We start from the raw sequence: 18836 nt of genomic DNA, 5'->3' as shown, positions 1-18836 counted from the left end.
TCATTCTAGGTCTTAACACTAAAGTGTATGTTCTCCGCCCGGAGCACTGCCTCTCATCCCCAATACACTAGTACTTATCCATCTTTTATATTGTCACTTAGATGCCGTTTCCTTAGACCCAACATTGTGCTTCGGAAAAACTAGGTTCTTTCCCAGCAGGAATGCTGGTTAGCCCCGCTGTGAGTTTTAAACCCACCTCCACCGGTAACACAGGGCTCCTGGATACACAAGCTTCTCTGCTCTAGCCACTTTGAAACATTGTGGGTGCCCAAAAATATTTTCCAGCAAATGACCACAACAACCGAATAGACGAATAAATAAAGGCTTGAGAGTCTCTTGAAGCGGACTCTGCAGGGTGGGTAATCCCTACCCCCCACATCCCTTTCCCTACTCACTAAGGCCTATGCAGGGTCTGGATATGCTTGGGAGAGAAAAAAAAAAGCCTCTTGACAGAATCCCATGGGTCTGCTAACCACAGGGGGGCGCCCCCAGCTCGTTCTATCTAGTTTTCACCTTCTAGGACTCGAGCTGGTTACTAATCGCCAATAGGGGAAAGGGGCGGGGTTACCCGGCTGATGGACAATGTGGCTCCGCCCAGTCTAATTCATCTTTTCAGTGGCTCCTCCTGCTCCAAGCCCCAAGACGCCGAGGGTGGGCTCGGTGGAAGAGCGGCCAACTGAACTCCAGCAGAGTGCTCTCGCAGCAAAACCAGCTGGCTGGGCGGTCTGTGAGTGGGCGGCCGGCCTCTGGGGGTGTGGCCTGAGCGATGACGGGCAGGCAGGTAGCCCCACCCCTTTCGCCCAGAGCGGCCGCTCCAACGCGAGGACCAGCAGAAGTGAGTACGTGAGCGGCGCAGCCAGATACCGGCTCCTACCCCGGACGGCGCGCGCACCCGGAGCCCGGAACCCGAGCTCGGCCTCAGTGGACTGTGCCCCGAGAACCGCGACCCCCTGCGCCGTCTGCCTCCCGAGTCATCGGGCATCAAGTCACCCAGCGCCCCGGATCCTCCTGGACCGGTCCGTCCAGATTCCCGCGGGAACGACCTGCCTGCATCTATCCGGAGTACCGGGTTGGGCGACACCTCGGTTACAGAGCTGCCCGTCTGCTTTGCGCCACCTCCCTGCCGGGATATCTTGGACTGTGCGCGAGCCTTCTTCCTCAGGCGCCCCCAGCCCCGCCGGCGCGGCCCGGCTCGGCCCCCCCGCCACCGAGCGCCCCGGGCTATGGCCGGAGCCCGCCCGCCGCCGGGGCTTCTGCCGCTGCTCGCTCCGCTGCTGCTGTCGCTGCTGCTGCCCGCCGGCTGCTGGGCGCTGGAAGGTGAGCGGCGTCGGGGTCCCGCGCGGTACCGGGGAGCCCCACAGTGTGGGGCCGCGGGCTGAACACAAGTCCAAGGAGGGCTCTAGGCTCGAGCCGGCTCCGCAGCCCTCTTTGGGGGAACTGCTGGCATCTGGACTCGGCACCGACTCCCGAAAGCTGCAGTTCGGCCGTGGGCTTTTTTGTAGAAATAGCCAGTCTCCAGTCAAAGCAGAGAAACGAGACCCTCGGGGTTTCGCACCTCTGGAAGGCGAGAAAATGTGGGCGACCCAGCATCAAGGCGGGGGCTGCGGGACTGGGCGCTTGGGCGGGTGAAGCGGAACTCTTCGGATTGGGGGCTGCACTGGTTGGGAACCCGTTGTAGTTAACAGTAAGCGTGATTGTGTGCACCCCGCTTTGTCAGGGGATTGACTGCGGGGGAAGAGAGGCAGGGGGCCTGTCATTGTTTATGGTTTCTCAAGTGCCAGCAACACAAGAGGTGTGTGTGTGTGTGTGTGTGTGTGTGTGTGTGTGTGTGTGTGTGTGTGTGTAAACCTTCTCGGACCCACCCCACCCCCACCTCCAGCAGGACCTTCGGAGGGCTTAGGTTTCCATTGAGCCTCACAAACAGAGATTTGCCCGGGTAGCACCTGAGCCTAGTGGCTACTAGTCATCGGCGGCGGCGGGAAAAGGTCAGCCTTGTCTGTGGGCTCTGTGAAACCTACTAAGGCTGCTACCGAGAAGAAATTGAACTTGGAAAAACAAACAGCCCGAGTGTGGCTGACCCAGACAAGAGAGCTCACACTTACACCACTTGACACGAACCCACAGGGAACACCGGCACAGGTCACTAACACAGTCTAGAGGCACATACTGTCTTCCTGCTGTTACAAAAATTGTAAACCCATTAAGTCAGGGGTGAAAACCTTCCTTAATGTGGAGGGCGGGTAGCAAAGAATTTGAAGGAAAATTGGAATATAGGCAGAACTTAATGTTTGGCGTATTTGTCAGATAGACACTTTTTTAGTTGAGGAACAAAACATGAACCCTATGCAGTTGGGTTCCTTCCATTAATTCAGTGTAAACTTAAAGGTTAGGATGGGGGGGGGGGTCTCTAAAACAGTTCGGAGAGGTTTCTGGTCTGGAATTGTGGTGCCCACTGTGCTGACAGATTTATTCACATGGGTGGACACATGCAAATTTAGACAGACACACAGAGGTTGCACCCACACTTACACACACTCACCCACTCACCCACATGTGTGTGATAGGATCTCAGGCGTGAGAAACCAGTGTAGGGCTTTGTTGTTGATTGCCCGAAGGGTGTGAGCCAGGGAGCCTATTGAGTTCCCAGGTCTGGGACTATCTTAGCTCAGGAGCAACATTGACACATGCACTCTAGGACATACACTTAACTGTGTGTCACCTGTGTGTTTCAGGTCCTATGGCCCCTTTTGTGGGGTGTGGTAGGTAGAGAGTGGAGTGAGAGAGGTGTGTGGTTTGGGCGAGATGAGCTAAGGGTACCCGAGGAGGACCTGCCCTTCCTCCTTTTCATCCTCACAATCCTCAGACCCTTTGAGGCAGGCCCTAGCTATTAGCTTCTGGGCCGAGGAGCTGCTGGTGACTGAGAGGCCCTTGTGATCAGCTATGAATGGGAGTCGGATCTAGTGCCAAACTGAGGGAGGCTAAGCCAGTGAGGGTGTCGTGGAAAGTAGCGGGGCCTACAAATGTGGATTTTATCATTGCCTTCATTAAAGAAACATCGGTGCCGGGCAGAGCGGATCCTTAGACCTACTGTTCCCCACTCCTCTGCTCTAGCAACTGAACCGGATTGAATTGTTACTATGTGGAAAGGACTTAGCACAGTTGTTGCTGTTCAGGGATGTAGTTGATACTATTATCACCCTAGGGTCTGCTCTTTGGGGAGCCCCTGCTGGAGGGGCTGAAAGGAAGGAATGATGGGAGGACAAGCTGGACTGGAAAGTTGAGGCTTCTCTCCCTGCAGCCACAAGGAGAAAAGAGAGAGCAAGGTCCTGCCTAAATCCCAGCTGTCTTTCAGGGAGTATGTGATGGGTGGCCTTCAGGTCTTGGAGACTGTGTCCAGAGAGCAGGGCTCTTTGGTTCCTTAGTATTGATGGTCTGTCATCAACTCTCCCACTTTTCCACTGGTTTGCCCTGTATTTTGGCTTCTCTTCCACAGTCTCACTGAGCTGTGGGTGCTGCCTTTGTCTACCCTCAAGCTGCCTGACACCAGCTCCTGTGGGTGGGATCGGGACGTTACTCTTCCCCCCCTCGCCCCCGCCATCTATGGGGCTACCTCATCATGGGTTCTTTAAGGACTTTTCTCTAGTTCCCACGAGCCCAGATCAGTGGGAAAGAGGTGTTCAGTGGGGGCCTGGAATGAGGTGTCTGAGTCACGGGTCCTATGCAATTGAGAAAGGATAGTTAAGTCCCAGCAGGACAGAGATCTTTCTGTGACAGGAACCTTCCCAGTTTGTAGAAGGTGGGGTGAGGACTTCTCAGCCAGACTAATTAAGTCCCCACTGCAGGAGTCTGACTGGGGGAGAAGCAGCAAGCTCTGTCCTCTGAGGTAGCTGGTGTGGCCCTGCGAATCTGGGGACAGCCCAGGGTTGTCTTGGATTACTTATGCCTCTGTTATTCCTCTCCCACCCCTATCCCCCACCCATCTTGTTTGTCCCCATCCAGAGCTTCAGATCTGAGGAGGGACTGCAGCAGAACCAATTTGTTTCTCACTGCCCTCCTCTAAGCCACCACTGCCACTTTGGCCCAAGCAGCTGAGAGCTAAAGCCTAGGTTGTTGTGGGCAAGGCCTCCACCACTAGCCTTCCACTAATTAAACAGCAGAAGAGGCTGAATCACCAGGCCTGCATAGTTTGAAAATTGTAGACCTGCCTGTTGTGCTGAGTCAAACTGGTTTGTCGGGCTTGGGCAGGGGGTGGGGGGGTGGCAGCTGGGTACCTGATGGGGTGGGAGTGGCCCCTTAGCCTAAGGGCTAACCTTAGGCCAAGTCTCCCATGGCCTTCCACTTCGACTCCTGGTTGGGCCACTGGGACTGGCATCCTAGGGAGGAATGGAAGCCTTGTGCCAGGGCCAGATGTCCATGGTCCAGGCTGGCTGGCAGAGACAGCCCAGGGTGGGAACACTGAGGCTTTGGGCTCCCTGCCCTATGCTTCTCCCCTCTCAGGTTTATTTAATTACAAATCCCCATGATCTGAGAGAAAGAATGAAAAACAAAATGTGTTCTCTGTTCAGAGATGTTCCCCTCTCCACCATCCCTGAGGTGGAGACCAAGGGACTATAGCTAAGGACGGAAGAGTGGCCCTGGGGAAGTTAGGCACTCAAAGCAAAAAACTGAAACAATAACAGAAAAACAAAAAAACCCACTACACCTACCTGAATGTGCCCTCGAGCATGCGTGTGTGTGTGTGTGTGTGTGTGTGTGTGTGTGCGCGCGCGCGCGCGCGCGCGCGCGCGCGCGCACACACACACACACACACACATACACACACACCTACCTCAGACTCTAGGGCAGGATTTCCACAAACCCTTTCCCTCTCAGGCCTTCCCAGATGGTACAACATGAACATAAACCGACCCATAACTGGAATAAGAAACTGGGAACCTGACCCCATGTTTGGGTCGCATGGTAGGGACTCTGGGGATAAGGACAGCGGGGATAGTTTTCTCCGACTTGTCAAGACTTCAGGGCACTCCTTTCTGCCCAGACCTATAATATGCCCCCCCCCCACTTCCTGACCTTGAAATATGGCTTTCTCCTACCACTTCAGGATCCTTGGCCTGCATTTAAGCCAGAGGTCCCTTGGATCTGCTCTGTCTCACTTCTTGTTTGTGGTTTCCTGAGCCTCAGTGGCGGACTTGGAACCTGAAGATGCTGTGGGGTCTGACATCTCAGTAAACTTGAGTGAGCAGCCAGCTAGGATCTCAGGCTGCGCTCTTGCACAAGTGTAGTCAAATGAGACCCTCAGAAGAACACCAGGGTATCCACAGTGGCCCCATCGTGCCAGCTCTCCAACCTAAGTGTGCCAGCTTCTGAGCCAAACTGTTGAGTGATGCTTCCCTCCCTAAGGTTTAGGAGTCCACACACTGCCATTCTGCTGTCTGGGAAGTGGCTTGCTGCTTAGGCAGGGGCTCTACCTGGGGAGGCCGCACCCAGCCACACCCAGAATCCTCTCAATGCCCCTGCCCCACCCCCAGCCCTTGTGACCTGACTGACAGCTCCTGCTTTTAGCAAGGACAACAGGAAGTAGAGCTGGGGTTGCCCTGCCTTTTGGGGAGGCAAGGTGAGAGTGAGCACCTCCCCCTAACTTTTCCAGTACTCCACTACAGATACCCCAAAGAAAAGCATGCTTGTCCTGTGTGCCTGCTGCTTGTACAACCTCCAAGTTGTTACACTAACTTGATTGATGCTTTTTTTTTTCCTCCCCTGAAACAAGGTTTCTTAACCCTGACTGTCCTGGAACTCTCTCTGTAGGCTTTACTGGCCTCAAACTCCTAGGGATCATCCTGCCTCTGTCTCTGCCTTCCCACGTGCTGGGCTTAAAGGTATGTGCCACAATGCTTCTTCATGGTGGCTCTGGTGTGTTTTCCGTGTGGCTGTAAGAACATGTTACAAGTCTATGCAGGGAAGGTAGTACTTGTGTTTGTAGGTTATATGCAGGACTGGGTGCCTTGTAGCTGTGCAATTGGGTGTGTGAGGAGGGTGTACTGTTGGATTGGGCGTGCCTGTCCTTAGAAAGGCTGTGTGGCCCGAGAGTGGGTCTGCCTTAGGGCACGCTGGGTATGTGTGTAAGATTCTCTGTATGTGAATGTCAAAGGAGACTAATCTGTTTGTACCATATCCATCTGTCCGAAGAAGACAGACTAGCTGTGTGGGGGACCGTGTACTTGTTTGCGGGTGATTCCGAGTGTATTTGTCCACCATATGTGCTGGCTTGTCCTTCTTCGGTCCCAGTAGTAGGAAACAAGTTCAGCCACTGAGAATTGGGGACTGCCTGTGCAAGTGTTACATTTGTGTATAGGTGAGAACCACTTAGTTGCTGCCACTGCGACTTGCCAAGGCTGTGGCCCAGTGGAAAACCCGAAAGGGTGTTTCTTCAAAGCCCCAGTTCCAGATCACCAGCTTGCTGATAGCTTCCCGGTGACTCTTAAGAACAAAAAGAATCCTGTGTCTCGGGGTGGCCGTCCTTTCTTATCTCTCTCCACAGCCACCTGGTTGAGGGGTTGGCATGTAAGCAGCAGCTAGGAGTATTTGGAGGTTGCTCACGTTGTTCTTTTGTTCTTAGTCCATATCTTCACAGTAGAGAAAAGGTCTGTCTCCCTTCCTGTACCATGGGCAGAGGTGGGTGCTATTACCCTCAGTCAGTCCTTCAGAGACCAGGGCTCTGATACTCAGTCTGCCCTAGATCTCCCTTTCATGCTTGGGACAGACTGCAAGAAACAGACCCCTCCTCTCCCAAGAGGAGAGGGGAAACCAGAGCAGCCCGCCTCCTCCCCACGCTGGTGACCGGAGCCCCTCCTCAGGCACACAGGCCTGGAAACCCAAGTCCTCTCCTCATTAATGGGAAAAATGTGCCGAGATTGAGCGATGGCCAAAGGCTGATCCCCTTCCTCCCTCTCCAGAAATTAAACAGAAATGAAGAGCCTCCCTCTCTCCCTCCTCCTGCGCCCGCCTCCAGCCCTCCCCTCTCTCCTCCCCCTCCCCTCCTCCCGGAGCCAGCGCTGGGCTTGTTTTAAACTGTGGAGGAATCTGGCTGGAGCGGGGGAGGGGGGCTGAATATTTGGGTTTAAACAGTTCCAGATGGGTTTGGCACAGGCTGAGCAGAAGGAAGTGAGGGAGAGGGAGGAGGGAGGCAGCGCGCGGGAGCAGTGGGAGCCCTTCCCTGCTCCAGCGGGCGGGCAGCGGCAGGCGGCGGCGGGCAGACAAGCAGGCGGACTGGCCGGCTGGTTGGCTGGGGGAGGGTGTGTGCTTGGCTCAGCGCGGAGCGGCTGCTCCCTGGGACAGGAGTATTCCAGGCTGCCGGCTGGGGAAGAGGCCACTTGGCAATCTCCTGCTCTGTCTGTGTCTCTTTGGGCCTCCTTGTCTCTTCATCTTACTGTCTGTTGTAGTCCGCTGTCCAGCATCCCGACTGTCTGGTCCCAGCCGCCCAAAGCCCTTCAACTTGGCCCAGCTAAGTCTCTGCTTTCCATCCTATCTCTGGGTCCCTGCTTCTAACCATCTCTGCTTTCCCGAAGGACCACCTGCCAATTATGTGTCTGTAAGTCTGTCTGCCAGAGGAGGCTGGGACAGCTTACCAAGCAGCCAGCCTTGTAAAGGACCAGCCGCTGTAGTTACAGAACCTGGCCTATTGCAGCGAGTCCCCAATGCACTCCGCCCCTGTGCCACCCACTTAGGCCCACTCACCACTACTCTGGCCCCCCTGGGTTCTGCAGGAACGCGTGGATTTCAGACCTTCTAGGGACCCTCAGCTGTCCCACAAAGGCTGTGATGGTCTCTAGACGTTCTGGGGGTATCTCTGCCTGTTAACACCCAAAGTTGAGGCTGTTCTTAGATTACGGGGAAGAAGGGGGTTTGTCCCTTCCCTTCCTGGTGTCATGCTAGGTCGATCTGAGGTCACGCTATCTTCAGTTGTTCAGCCAAAGCTCAGAACCAGAGTCTAGATGTGCAAGTTTATGTCTAGAATATTAAGCTCTCCAGGGCTGAGCAAGCCAAGCTGACAAGGTACCTGGTGCTCAGAACAGAGTGGGGCTGTCCCTTGATTCACAGAGGAAGGCAGCTCAGCTGACTTGGAGATCCAGGAAACACTTCCTGGAGGGAGAAGTTTAGCTGGCACACACAGCTGGTTTCCAGTTTCCAAACTTTATTGGGGGTGGGGGTGTTTGAGACAGAGTCTCACCATGTACCCCCACACTAAGCTGAAACTCCTCACCCTCCAAGCCCCAACCTCTCAAGTGCTAGGATTACAAGTATACACCTCCATGCCTGCCTCTCTCAGCCCTTTAAAGGGGTTTGTTACTGAATCAGCTGGACCCAAACTTTTGTGCTGCCTTCCGCCCCTTGCTCCATGTCCCTAACAGTTTTGCCAGTTAGACCTCTTCCATAGAGGGATGTGAGCAGTACCTTCTCTAAGAATTCCATGAAGCTTTGAACGAAATTCTAGGCATCGGTGGTCTTTTAGCCTCAAAGAGCATCCTTGCTTCCCCCCACAGGTGGCTGAGTAGGAGGCTGGAGCAGGCCCTGGCCTGCCACTGTTCTTCCCCAGGGCAGTGTGTGAGGCCTAGCCTTTGTGCTGGGAATGGAGTCAGGGGAGGCCCACACTGCTGGGTCTGAAGCCCACAGTCCTTTGTTCCAGGATAAAGGCCCTGCTGGCCCCTTTGTGTGGAGATTAGTAGATCCCGAGGTGTGTGAACCAGCCTTTGCTTCAGTTAACCCAGGCCTAGGGTCCAAGGCAGACATTACCCCTAGCCAGTCAAACACCTCTGGGGATGACTTCAGGGTCTCTGGAGACTTGGGAGAGGCTGTGCCAGATGGAAACCGGTTTCTTACATCCCTGACTTTCCCCGGTGGGTGACTTCTCCCTCATTCCGACCTTTCCCTCTACTGTTTCCTCAGAGACTCTGATGGACACGAAGTGGGTGACATCCGAGCTAGCGTGGACATCTCATCCAGAGAGCGGGGTAAGACTGCCCGTCATCCATACTCAGTAGCAGTTGCTGTTGTGCCTTCTCCCTCCATCCTGACCTGGGATGCCTCTGTCCTTAGCTCCTGTGGAATCTTCCCCTCCCTTTTGTCACCTTCCCAGGGTGTGAATGTTTGTGTCTCTTGTTCTTTCTGTCTGCTGGTCCATCTTTGTCCTATGGCCCTCACCTAACAGTCCTTCCAAATGTATCTATCCAGACCACCCCCCCACACACCTGGGTCCCTGTCCCCAGGGAGAGCGCCGGATCAGGATCCAGGAAGCAGAGCCAGAGCACAGTGGCTCATACTTTTAATAGAAGTACTTGGGAGGCAGAGGCGGACAGATCTCTGTGGATTCTAGGATAGCCTGGTCTACATAGTTCCAGGACAGCCAGGGCTACATAGAGAGAAAAACTGTCTTTAAAAATAAATAAATAAAAACTCTTAAAAAGAGCCCAGTGGCCTGAGCCCCAGGTATCTAACATACTGTGTGCCTTTGAGCGAGGCAATTGACTTTCCTGGGCCTCTATTTCTTGACTGCTAAATTCCTACCATTCTAATGTCTCTCGCTGTTAACTTCCTCAGCCGGCCTTCACGGCTGGGCTGAGCCCTGGGGCTCTGGGCTGTGGTGGTTCTACAGGCTCTGCAGCCATTAGGCCAACTGGATTTTAGCTGCTCTGAATCTTCTATAAGCCTTGGACTTCTTGTGGAATTTTTGTGACAATGAAATGTGTTGGTACTGTTGACAGCCAGCTCCCACCAAATGCTCTCCCTTGGTAGGGCAAGATTAGGCAAGTTGCACTGTTTCCTTCCCCAAGCACTCATCTAATTCCAGTCGGCCCCACTTTACAGGTGGGAAAACTGAGGCCCCAAGATAGCTCTGACATCAGGCCTCCCAAGGTCTTGGTTCCAGGTGCCTTTTTATTTAGTTCTGTATTCCTGAGGTGTGTTAGTTATCTCTTGGTTTCAAACCAAGAAACTGAGGCACAGGGAGGTTAAATGATACCGACACCCAGAAGGCTAGGCTTGGAGCCCGTATGTGCATGATCAGCTCCTCACCACAGAAGCACCTCTATGAGGTAAATGCAGCAGCTCCAGACACTAGGTAAATGGCTCCTTCTCTTTGCCACTTGCTCCACACAGTGGGAAGAAGTGAGCGGGTACGATGAAGCCATGAATCCTATCCGCACCTATCAAGTGTGTAATGTTCGTGAGTCCAGCCAGAACAACTGGCTGCGCACGGGTTTCATCTGGCGTCGGGAAGTCCAGCGCGTCTACGTGGAGCTGAAGTTCACCGTGAGAGACTGCAACAGCATCCCCAACATTCCTGGCTCCTGCAAGGAAACCTTCAACCTTTTCTACTACGAGGCTGATAGCGATGTGGCTTCGGCCTCTTCTCCCTTCTGGATGGAGAATCCCTACGTGAAAGTGGACACCATTGCACCGGATGAGAGCTTCTCAAGGCTCGATGCCGGGCGCGTCAACACCAAGGTGCGCAGCTTCGGGCCGCTTTCCAAAGCCGGCTTCTACTTGGCCTTCCAAGACCAGGGCGCCTGCATGTCGCTCATCTCCGTGCGTGCCTTCTACAAGAAGTGTGCGTCCACCACTGCGGGCTTTGCGCTCTTCCCCGAGACTCTCACGGGGGCGGAGCCCACTTCGCTGGTCATTGCCCCCGGCACCTGCATCGCTAACGCTGTGGAGGTGTCTGTGCCACTGAAGCTCTACTGCAATGGTGACGGGGAGTGGATGGTGCCCGTTGGTGCCTGCACCTGCGCTACTGGCCATGAGCCAGCCGCCAAGGAGTCCCAGTGCCGTCGTAAGTGGAGCCCGAGGAAGGAGGGGTGGGAAGCCTGACAGCAGCCAGACTCCGTATCTGACTAGATATGGTCTCAGGTGTGGATTGGAGGGCAGGAGAGGGAGGGGCAGCTGCTGCGAGATAGAGAGCGTCCTACAAAGAGGGACATGGGAGAGAAGAAGAAAATGAGGGTGCGCTCAGTGGTGGGGCGCTAAGCTGGCATGCATGAGAGTCTCCCTGCAGTCCCCAGCACCGGAAAAGGGGTAGTAAGGGAGAGGAGGAGCAAAAGAGATGGGGGCTTTAAACTGAAAGAGTGGAGACCTTGTGCATGCTTGACTAGTGAGTAGTGTGAAGCCAGACAGACTTCCGAGGCTTGGTCCTGTCTCCAGTGTATGCTTCACCAGTGGGGATGTCGCTGTAGGCATCTCTTTGCCTTAAGGTTTCTTGAGAGGCAGTGTGTCTGGTATAGTAGTGAGAGGCCAAAAGTCCCTCCAGTCCTGAGTCCTCAACCTTCTACTTCTGTGAGTCTGTACAAGTCACTCAATCACACTACCCGTGGCTCCCTCGGGCAAAAGGGGACAGTAGTAGAGACATTTCCGAAGAGTGTCTGGGCATAAGTAAGCGATGCCCTGCCCTAAGACCTATTGGCAGCATCTGTTGGGAGCCAGTAGTCCCAGGAGTGTGGAGACACTCGGAGGGTGGGAATCGTTCAAGTCCTTATTCAGTAGGCAGGCCAGAGACCTGCTGAGTCTCATGAAGCCCCATGGTGTATACTGGCTTCCCAGCTAGTTGGAAAATCCTCTTGATGGGACAGTCTCACCCTGTGGGGGTGTTTGCTGGCTTTCTCCCTATTCTGCCAACAAGAACATTGAGTCTCAGGGAGATTCTGTACTGCAGACCTCCCAGCTAGGGCATGGAGGAGCTTCCATTGAGTCCTCACCCAAGGCTGAAGTAGGACAAGGTGTGAGGGTCTCCATGGGACTTGTGACCATACCTCCCAGAGCAGGAAATGGCTCTTATCACAGCTGTCTGTGTGAGGGGTTGGACCATCAGCCTGGCCTGCCTCATGAGGCCCCAGCCCTTGGCCCTCTCTGCTTCTCTTTAAGAACCTGCTGGAAACTTCCTCTCCCCAAGTGTGGAAAGCGGGTGGGGGTGATGAGCCTGACAGCCCGAATAAGGGCTAACACTCTGCAGGTCCCTGGCAGGAAGTGCAGGTTGGTTCCCATAGCAACCAGGCTGGCCTGGCCTCTGCCCCCTCCCCCACCAGTTCAAAGATCTAGGATGGAATATCACCTTCATGAGGGGAGATTAAACTCTAAAGAAGGGCACAGTCCCAGCCACAGGCATTGCAAAGCTCGGTGACCCTCTCCAGAGGTCACCACATGGGAAGGCTGACAAGTGCGTGTCCAGGACAGTCTCCAATTATGCCCATTGTCCTGTTAATCCTGGTGTTCCCCTTTCACTCCTTAAATATTCTGATTTTGAATAATAAATATCATGGCCACCCTACACATGAGGGATGTGCACAGTTCAGGCCACCAGGGCGGAATGTGGTTGGCGGAAGAGATGAGAAGGGTGTTCAGGTACCCGGCTCTGGCCTCATCTGGGACTGGTCCCCTTGGGAGGCTTTGATGCCTTTGAACTCCAGGTGACCCCAGGCTTCTTGCTGTCTTCTTACCCCCTCTCTTCTCTTTTTCTCACCCCGGCCCAGCCCTCACTTCTGCTCTGCTCCTGGGTGGGTAGAGTAGAGGTTTGCCAGGAGCCCTCTGCTGAGAAGTCCTTAGCCTGGCTGTGGCAGCATTTTTGAATTCCTTCCCAGGGAAGGCTGGGAACTGAAGCTCACTGGTGGTCTCTTTCCATCCCCTCTTCTTCCTCTTCCCTCTGCCCTGCCTCAGCAAGCCCAGACTGTCCAGGTGATGGGCTGACAGTCTTCCGAGGCACTGGGAGAGGGGGAGGGGAAGGGAACTCTGCTGACATGGATTTCAGTGGGGCGAAGGGGCCCTTAGTAGCTGGGGTTAGGCAATACCAGCATTGCCTCCATGGTCTGGGAGTTGGAGGGACTAAGACAGAGGCTGGAAAAAGAAGGCTAAGTTCCCTCGCAGGAGGGAGGCAAACGTGTGTCTGTCATCTTCTCTCTTGCAGCCTGTCCCCCTGGGAGCTACAAGGCAAAGCAAGGAGAGGGGCCCTGCCTCCCCTGTCCCCCCAATAGCCGTACCACCTCGCCAGCTGCCAGCATCTGCACGTGCCACAGTAACTTCTACCGCGCAGACTCAGACACGGCGGACAGCGCCTGCACCAGTAAGTGGGCTCCAGTACTCTGCTTCAGCAGACCTCTCCTTCCTAGAAAGTCTGCGTCCGTGGGATAGCCCTGCTAGGTGAGGAGCCGAGCTCAGTGGAGTTCCATGACATGCTCACATTGTCCCCAAGCAGGTGATCGCCCTTGAACTAGAATCCAGCTCGGCCGGCTTACCCACCTCCCTTCATTTTCAGCAAGATCCCTCTAGCTGCTAGCAGGCGTCGGGAGCTCCTGTGTCTATTTCTCTAACGCACACTCTGCCCAGCTCTAGCCACAGCCTAAGGGTGCAGTGTCCTCTGTCTTCCTGTCCGTGCCTCCGGTACACCAGGCATTCGCCGGCGCAGGGGATGTAAAAGAAAGTGAGATGTCGTCACTAAGGAGCTTTAGCACCAAATTGCAGAAACAGCTAACGACCGTGTAATAGGCTAAGTGCTAGGAATGACATTACAGGCCTATAGAGGATGGAAGGAGACAATCAAGATAGGCTTCTAGGAGGAGGTAACGTTGCATTGAGTCTTGATGAGTGAACAGGAGTCTGTTTGCCCCAGGATAAGTGTTCATGGCAGAGTAGGCAGAAGGGTGGTCCTGGGCCCCTAACTCATTTCTGCTCTATGCTTCCAAAGCGGTGCCTTCTCCACCCCGGGGTGTGATCTCCAATGTGAATGAGACCTCGCTGATCCTCGAGTGGAGCGAGCCCCAGGACCTTGGCGGGAGAGATGACCTCCTCTATAATGTTATCTGCAAGAAGTGCCGTGGGAGCTCGGGGGCTGGGGGCCCGGCAGCCTGTTCACGCTGCGACGACAACGTAGAGTTTGTGCCCCGGCAGCTGGGCCTGACAGAACGCCGGGTCCACATCAGCCACCTGTTGGCCCACACGCGCTACACCTTTGAGGTGCAGGCCGTTAATGGCGTCTCAGGAAAAAGCCCTTTGCCGCCCCGCTACGCAGCTGTGAATATCACCACCAACCAGGCTGGTGAGAAGGGGACCAGAGAGAGGGATGTGGGTCATCTTTCCCTGGACACAGAGGGGTCCTGTGGGAACTGGGCTTTGGGAACGATGCCTGGGCCCAGGAGTCTTTAGTGGACCTCTTCTCTCCTCCAGCCCCATCAGAAGTACCTACACTCCACTTGCACAGCAGTTCGGGGAGCAGCCTGACCCTGTCCTGGGCACCCCCAGAGCAGCCTAATGGCGTCATCTTGGACTATGAGATGAAGTACTTTGAGAAGGTCAGAATCTCCATGGCAGCTGGAGGCTGGGGGCTACCCAGGGACAAGGCTACACCCAGATAGCATGAAAGGCCTTTGGGACCAGAGCCTCAGCACAGGGGGAGCCTAATTATGGGTGGGGCAGGGAGGTAGTTGGGTCTCGACCCACTGAAGACGCCTCCGTTCTCATGGCCTTGCAGAGTAAAGGCGTCGCCTCCACGGTAACCAGCCAGAAGAACTCTGTACAACTGGATGGACTGGAGCCTGATGCCCGCTACGTAGTTCAGGTCCGGGCTCGCACAGTGGCAGGTTACGGGCAGTACAGCCGCCCAGCTGAGTTCGAGACCACGAGCGAAAGAGGTACACCCTCCCCCACTGCCGGCCAGCCCCTGCCTCAGCTCATCTTCCTGTTCCTTCACTCACTGCTCACCCTTGACCTCCAGGCTCAGGTGCCCAGCAGCTCCAAGAGCAGCTGCCCCTGATTGTGGGATCCACCGTAGCCGGGTTTGTCTTCCTGGTGGTCGTCGTGGTCATCGCTCTTGTCTGCCTCAGGTACTGCGGCTTCCCCACACACCGACTCAGGCTCCCCTTGAGTGGCGTAGAGTTCCCCTGCCACACTCGTAAACCGTACCCTCCTGACTTCAGCCCCTACCCAGAGACTCAGGAGTGACTCTGACCGCCAGCCATGGGTTCCCACCCTTGGCTTGTCTGTGGGCTCCCGGGACCCCTTTGCCTTAGGCCTCCTCTGCTCTGCCCCTGCAGGAAGCAGCGTCATGGCCCTGATGCGGAATACACAGAGAAGCTGCAGCAATACAGTGAGTATCTCCCTGTCCCCAGTGTCCAGCTCCCGTAGCCATAGGGACGATTCTCCCCTGCAACTTCATTCTTCTGACTGGCTGCTTCTAGTAGGGTACAGTTTGTCCCCTGAGCTCTCCAGGTTTGCTAGCCCCCAAAGTCTTAAGATGTAACCCCTGTCCCAAAGACAGTAACAAAAGTATCACACACAGAGGAAACAATTGGGTGTTAATTCCTGTGGCAAAGGACACTAAGAGTTCAAAGAGGAAGGCTTCCTACAGGAAGTGGTAGAATGAACAGGGTTTGAGGTAGGGGAACATTCCTGGCTCAAGAAGCCTCTGGAAGGAAGTGATGGGTGTGGACGGCCCGGCTGTGTGCCCAGCTGTGGGGGTAGTGAGAAGACTGGTTTGACAGCTGTGAGGATGCCAGGCCCAGAAGTCTGGCCAGCCCTTTGGAGGGTCCTAAGCAGCAGGCAGAGTTTGGACTTGACTCTGCTGCTGGTAATTGGGAAGGCTCTCAGGTGAGGAAGAAGACAGTGGACATATTGTTCCAGAGACACCGCGGGGTGAGAACAGTGCAGAGGCAGAGAGCCCAGCGAGAAGGCTATTGCAGTGGCGTTGGAGACCTGGACAAGGCTGGGCAGTGGGAAGGAGTAAGGGGAGGGATGAACTGGAAAGAAGTTTGAACACGACGAGAGACGAGGGAGAAAGACAAGAATCCTGAGCGTCTAGCTCATGTGGTTCCCCGGCATTCCGTGGGGGAGGGGCAGATGCCAGAGCACAGCACAGGATGGTCAGGCTCAGCCGAGAGGCCATCCAGCGTGCACCCGATATGAGCTCCTGCCTATGGCTTGAAGTCCATCCTCTTGTATCCACGTCTTTTCCCTGCAGTTGCTCCTGGGATGAAAGTCTACATTGACCCCTTTACCTACGAGGATCCCAATGAGGCTGTCCGAGAGTTCGCCAAGGAGATTGATGTGTCCTGCGTCAAGATTGAGGAGGTGATTGGAGCTGGTGAGTAGTAACCTGAGAGCAGGTTTCATTGGGTGAAACGCTGGGAAGATCCCAGCATTACCATGTGACCTGTGCCTGTGCTCTGCAGGGGAGTTTGGGGAAGTGTGCCGGGGTCGGCTGAAACTGCCCGGCCGCCGGGAGGTGTTCGTGGCCATCAAGACACTGAAGGTGGGATACACGGAGAGGCAGCGGCGGGACTTCCTAAGTGAGGCTTCCATCATGGGTCAGTTTGACCATCCCAATATAATCCGTCTAGAGGGTGTGGTCACCAAAAGTCGTCCTGTCATGATCCTCACTGAGTTCATGGAGAATTGTGCCCTGGATTCCTTCCTACGGGTAAGAGCTAGCCCCATTTCCTCTTCTTCCTGCAGAGAGCTTGGGCAGGCTGGTTAACCCACACACACACACCAAGTCAGAAACCCTATTTATAGTCTACACATATTTAGTTTACAGGTAGCCTGGTACAGGGAAATAGCTGGGCCTTCGATAGCAACTGCTCTCTGAATGTGTGTTCTAAATCCAGCAAGATACTTGCCTTTCCTAGTCTCATCTACCTTAGGGCCAGTAATAGTAGATACTCAAAAAAGAACTGTTGGGACATGGTAGACGAGATTCATGACACATAGTAGGACAGCTAAGAGCTGTCTCCATTCAGCAAGGCCATGGCCCTGTGGAGGGGCAGCAGGCCTCACTGAGCCTACCTCTTGCCTGCAGCTCAATGACGGGCAGTTCACGGTCATCCAGCTCGTGGGCATGTTACGAGGCATTGCTGCTGGTATGAAGTACTTGTCTGAGATGAACTACGTGCACCGTGACCTTGCTGCCCGAAACATCCTTGTCAACAGCAACTTGGTCTGCAAAGTCTCTGACTTTGGCCTCTCCCGCTTCCTGGAGGATGACCCCTCGGACCCCACCTACACCAGCTCTCTGGTACAGGAAGCAACTGAGAGGGATTTGAGGGAGGGAAGGGCTGGCCAAGCAGGGTTCGGAGCACCGGGGTCTTCCTTGAGTCACAAGGTGAAGGGTATGTCCCCCCACAACCAGGGCGGGAAGATCCCAATCCGCTGGACTGCCCCGGAGGCCATAGCCTATCGGAAGTTCACATCTGCCAGCGACGTCTGGAGCTACGGGATTGTCATGTGGGAGGTCATGAGCTACGGAGAGCGACCCTACTGGGACATGAGCAACCAGGATGTGAGTGGGGCTGAGGGAGAGCGGTTGGCTGGTGGGAGTTGGCAGGGTGTGGACTGGAACTCATTTCAGATTCCCTGCCCCTATCCAGGTCATCAATGCTGTAGAGCAAGACTATCGGCTACCACCCCCCATGGACTGCCCCACAGCGCTGCACCAGCTCATGCTGGACTGTTGGGTGCGGGACCGGAACCTCAGGCCCAAGTTCTCCCAAATCGTCAACACACTAGACAAACTTATCCGCAATGCTGCCAGCCTCAAAGTCATCGCCAGCGCCCCATCTGGGTTAGTCTCCTGGCTCCCTCAGACTGGCAACCCTAACCCTACTCCCTAGCTCCCTGGATGCACCAGGTCACTAATTTTTTTTTTCCCACAGCATGTCCCAGCCCCTCCTGGACCGAACGGTCCCTGATTATACAACCTTCACGACGGTGGGTGACTGGCTAGATGCCATCAAGATGGGAAGGTATAAAGAGAGCTTTGTCGGTGCTGGGTTTGCATCCTTTGACCTGGTGGCCCAGATGACTGCAGAGTAAGTGTCCCCCTCAAGGTGCAGGCTCTGGGAAGGAGCTCTGGGAAGGAGCTCTGGGAAGGAGCTCTGGCTGAGCCCATCGTAGCGAGTAGAAGGGAAGGTATTGAGTACCTTTTTTTTTTTTTTTGTCTCTAGAGATCTGCTAAGAATTGGGGTCACTTTGGCTGGCCACCAGAAGAAGATCCTCAGCAGTATCCAGGATATGCGGCTGCAGATGAACCAGACACTGCCTGTGCAGGTCTGACACTCAGCTCCAACCAGGGGGGTGACCCCCGGGACTGCACAAGGATTCTGACCAGCCAGCTGGACTTTTGGATGCCTGGCCTTTGGCTGTGGCCCAGAAGATGAAAGTTCGGGGGAGGACTCTAGCTGCGACTTCTCTAGGCCTGTGCTCCCTCCCAGGAAGTGTGCCCCAAACCTCTTCATATTGAAGATGGATTAGAAGAGGGGGTGATGTCCCCTCCCCAGATGCCTCGGGGCCCAGGCCTGCCTGCCCTCCAGTGGGGAACCTTCACAACTCACATTTGGCTGTGCTTCAGTAGTGGAGGTCCTGGTAGGGGCGGGTCAGGATAAGCCTGGGTTCTTCAGGCCCCAGCCCTGGCAGGGGTCTGACCCCACCAGGTAAGCAGAGAGTTCTCCCTCCCCCAGGAAGTGGACGAGGGGACTCTGGGAATGGGGAAATACGGTGCCCCATCCTGAAGCCAGCTGGTATCTCCAGTTTGCACAGGGACTTGTTGGGGGCTGAGGGCCCTGCCTACCCTTGGTGCTGTCATAACAGGGCAGGCAGGAGCAGGCTGAGAAGCAGCCTGTGCCTCCCAGAGACTGACTCAGAGAGCCAGATACTGTGTGTGTGTGTGTGTGTGTGTGTGTGTGTGTGTGAGAAAGACAGGGGTTGGGGTATGTGTGTGTGTGTGTGTGTGTGTGTGTGTGTGTGTTGTGCACATGCTTGCCTGCACAGAGAGCATGAATGTGTACAAGCTTGACCCTGTGCCCTGTAGT

The 18836-nt window shown here is 55.1% G+C and overlaps 1 protein-coding gene across 1 annotated transcript; it reads left to right on the top strand.

The window, feature by feature from the left end:
* Nucleotides 1–1223: 1223 nt before the first annotated feature.
* EPHB3 (EPH receptor B3) lies at nucleotides 1224–18546 on the top strand (the record flags this gene model as incomplete). The annotated part of the gene is made up of 16 exons (XM_080919004.1): nucleotides 1224–1317; nucleotides 8944–9008; nucleotides 10153–10825; nucleotides 12947–13102; nucleotides 13724–14074; nucleotides 14203–14327; nucleotides 14507–14666; nucleotides 14750–14858; nucleotides 15069–15121; nucleotides 15992–16114; nucleotides 16203–16450; nucleotides 16829–17044; nucleotides 17159–17308; nucleotides 17397–17590; nucleotides 17682–17837; nucleotides 17973–18546. 16 exons carry the CDS (start codon nucleotides 1224–1226, stop codon nucleotides 18079–18081), a joined length of 2982 nt encoding a protein of 993 aa, XP_080775130.1. The 3' UTR covers nucleotides 18082–18546.
* Nucleotides 18547–18836: the final 290 nt, after the last annotated feature.

The sequence above is a fragment of the Micromys minutus genome, assembly GCF_963924665.1.
Source record: "Micromys minutus genome assembly, chromosome: 7".
NCBI classification, from domain to species: Eukaryota; Metazoa; Chordata; class Mammalia; order Rodentia; family Muridae; genus Micromys; species Micromys minutus.
This window is presented reverse-complemented; position numbering and strand designations above follow the sequence as displayed.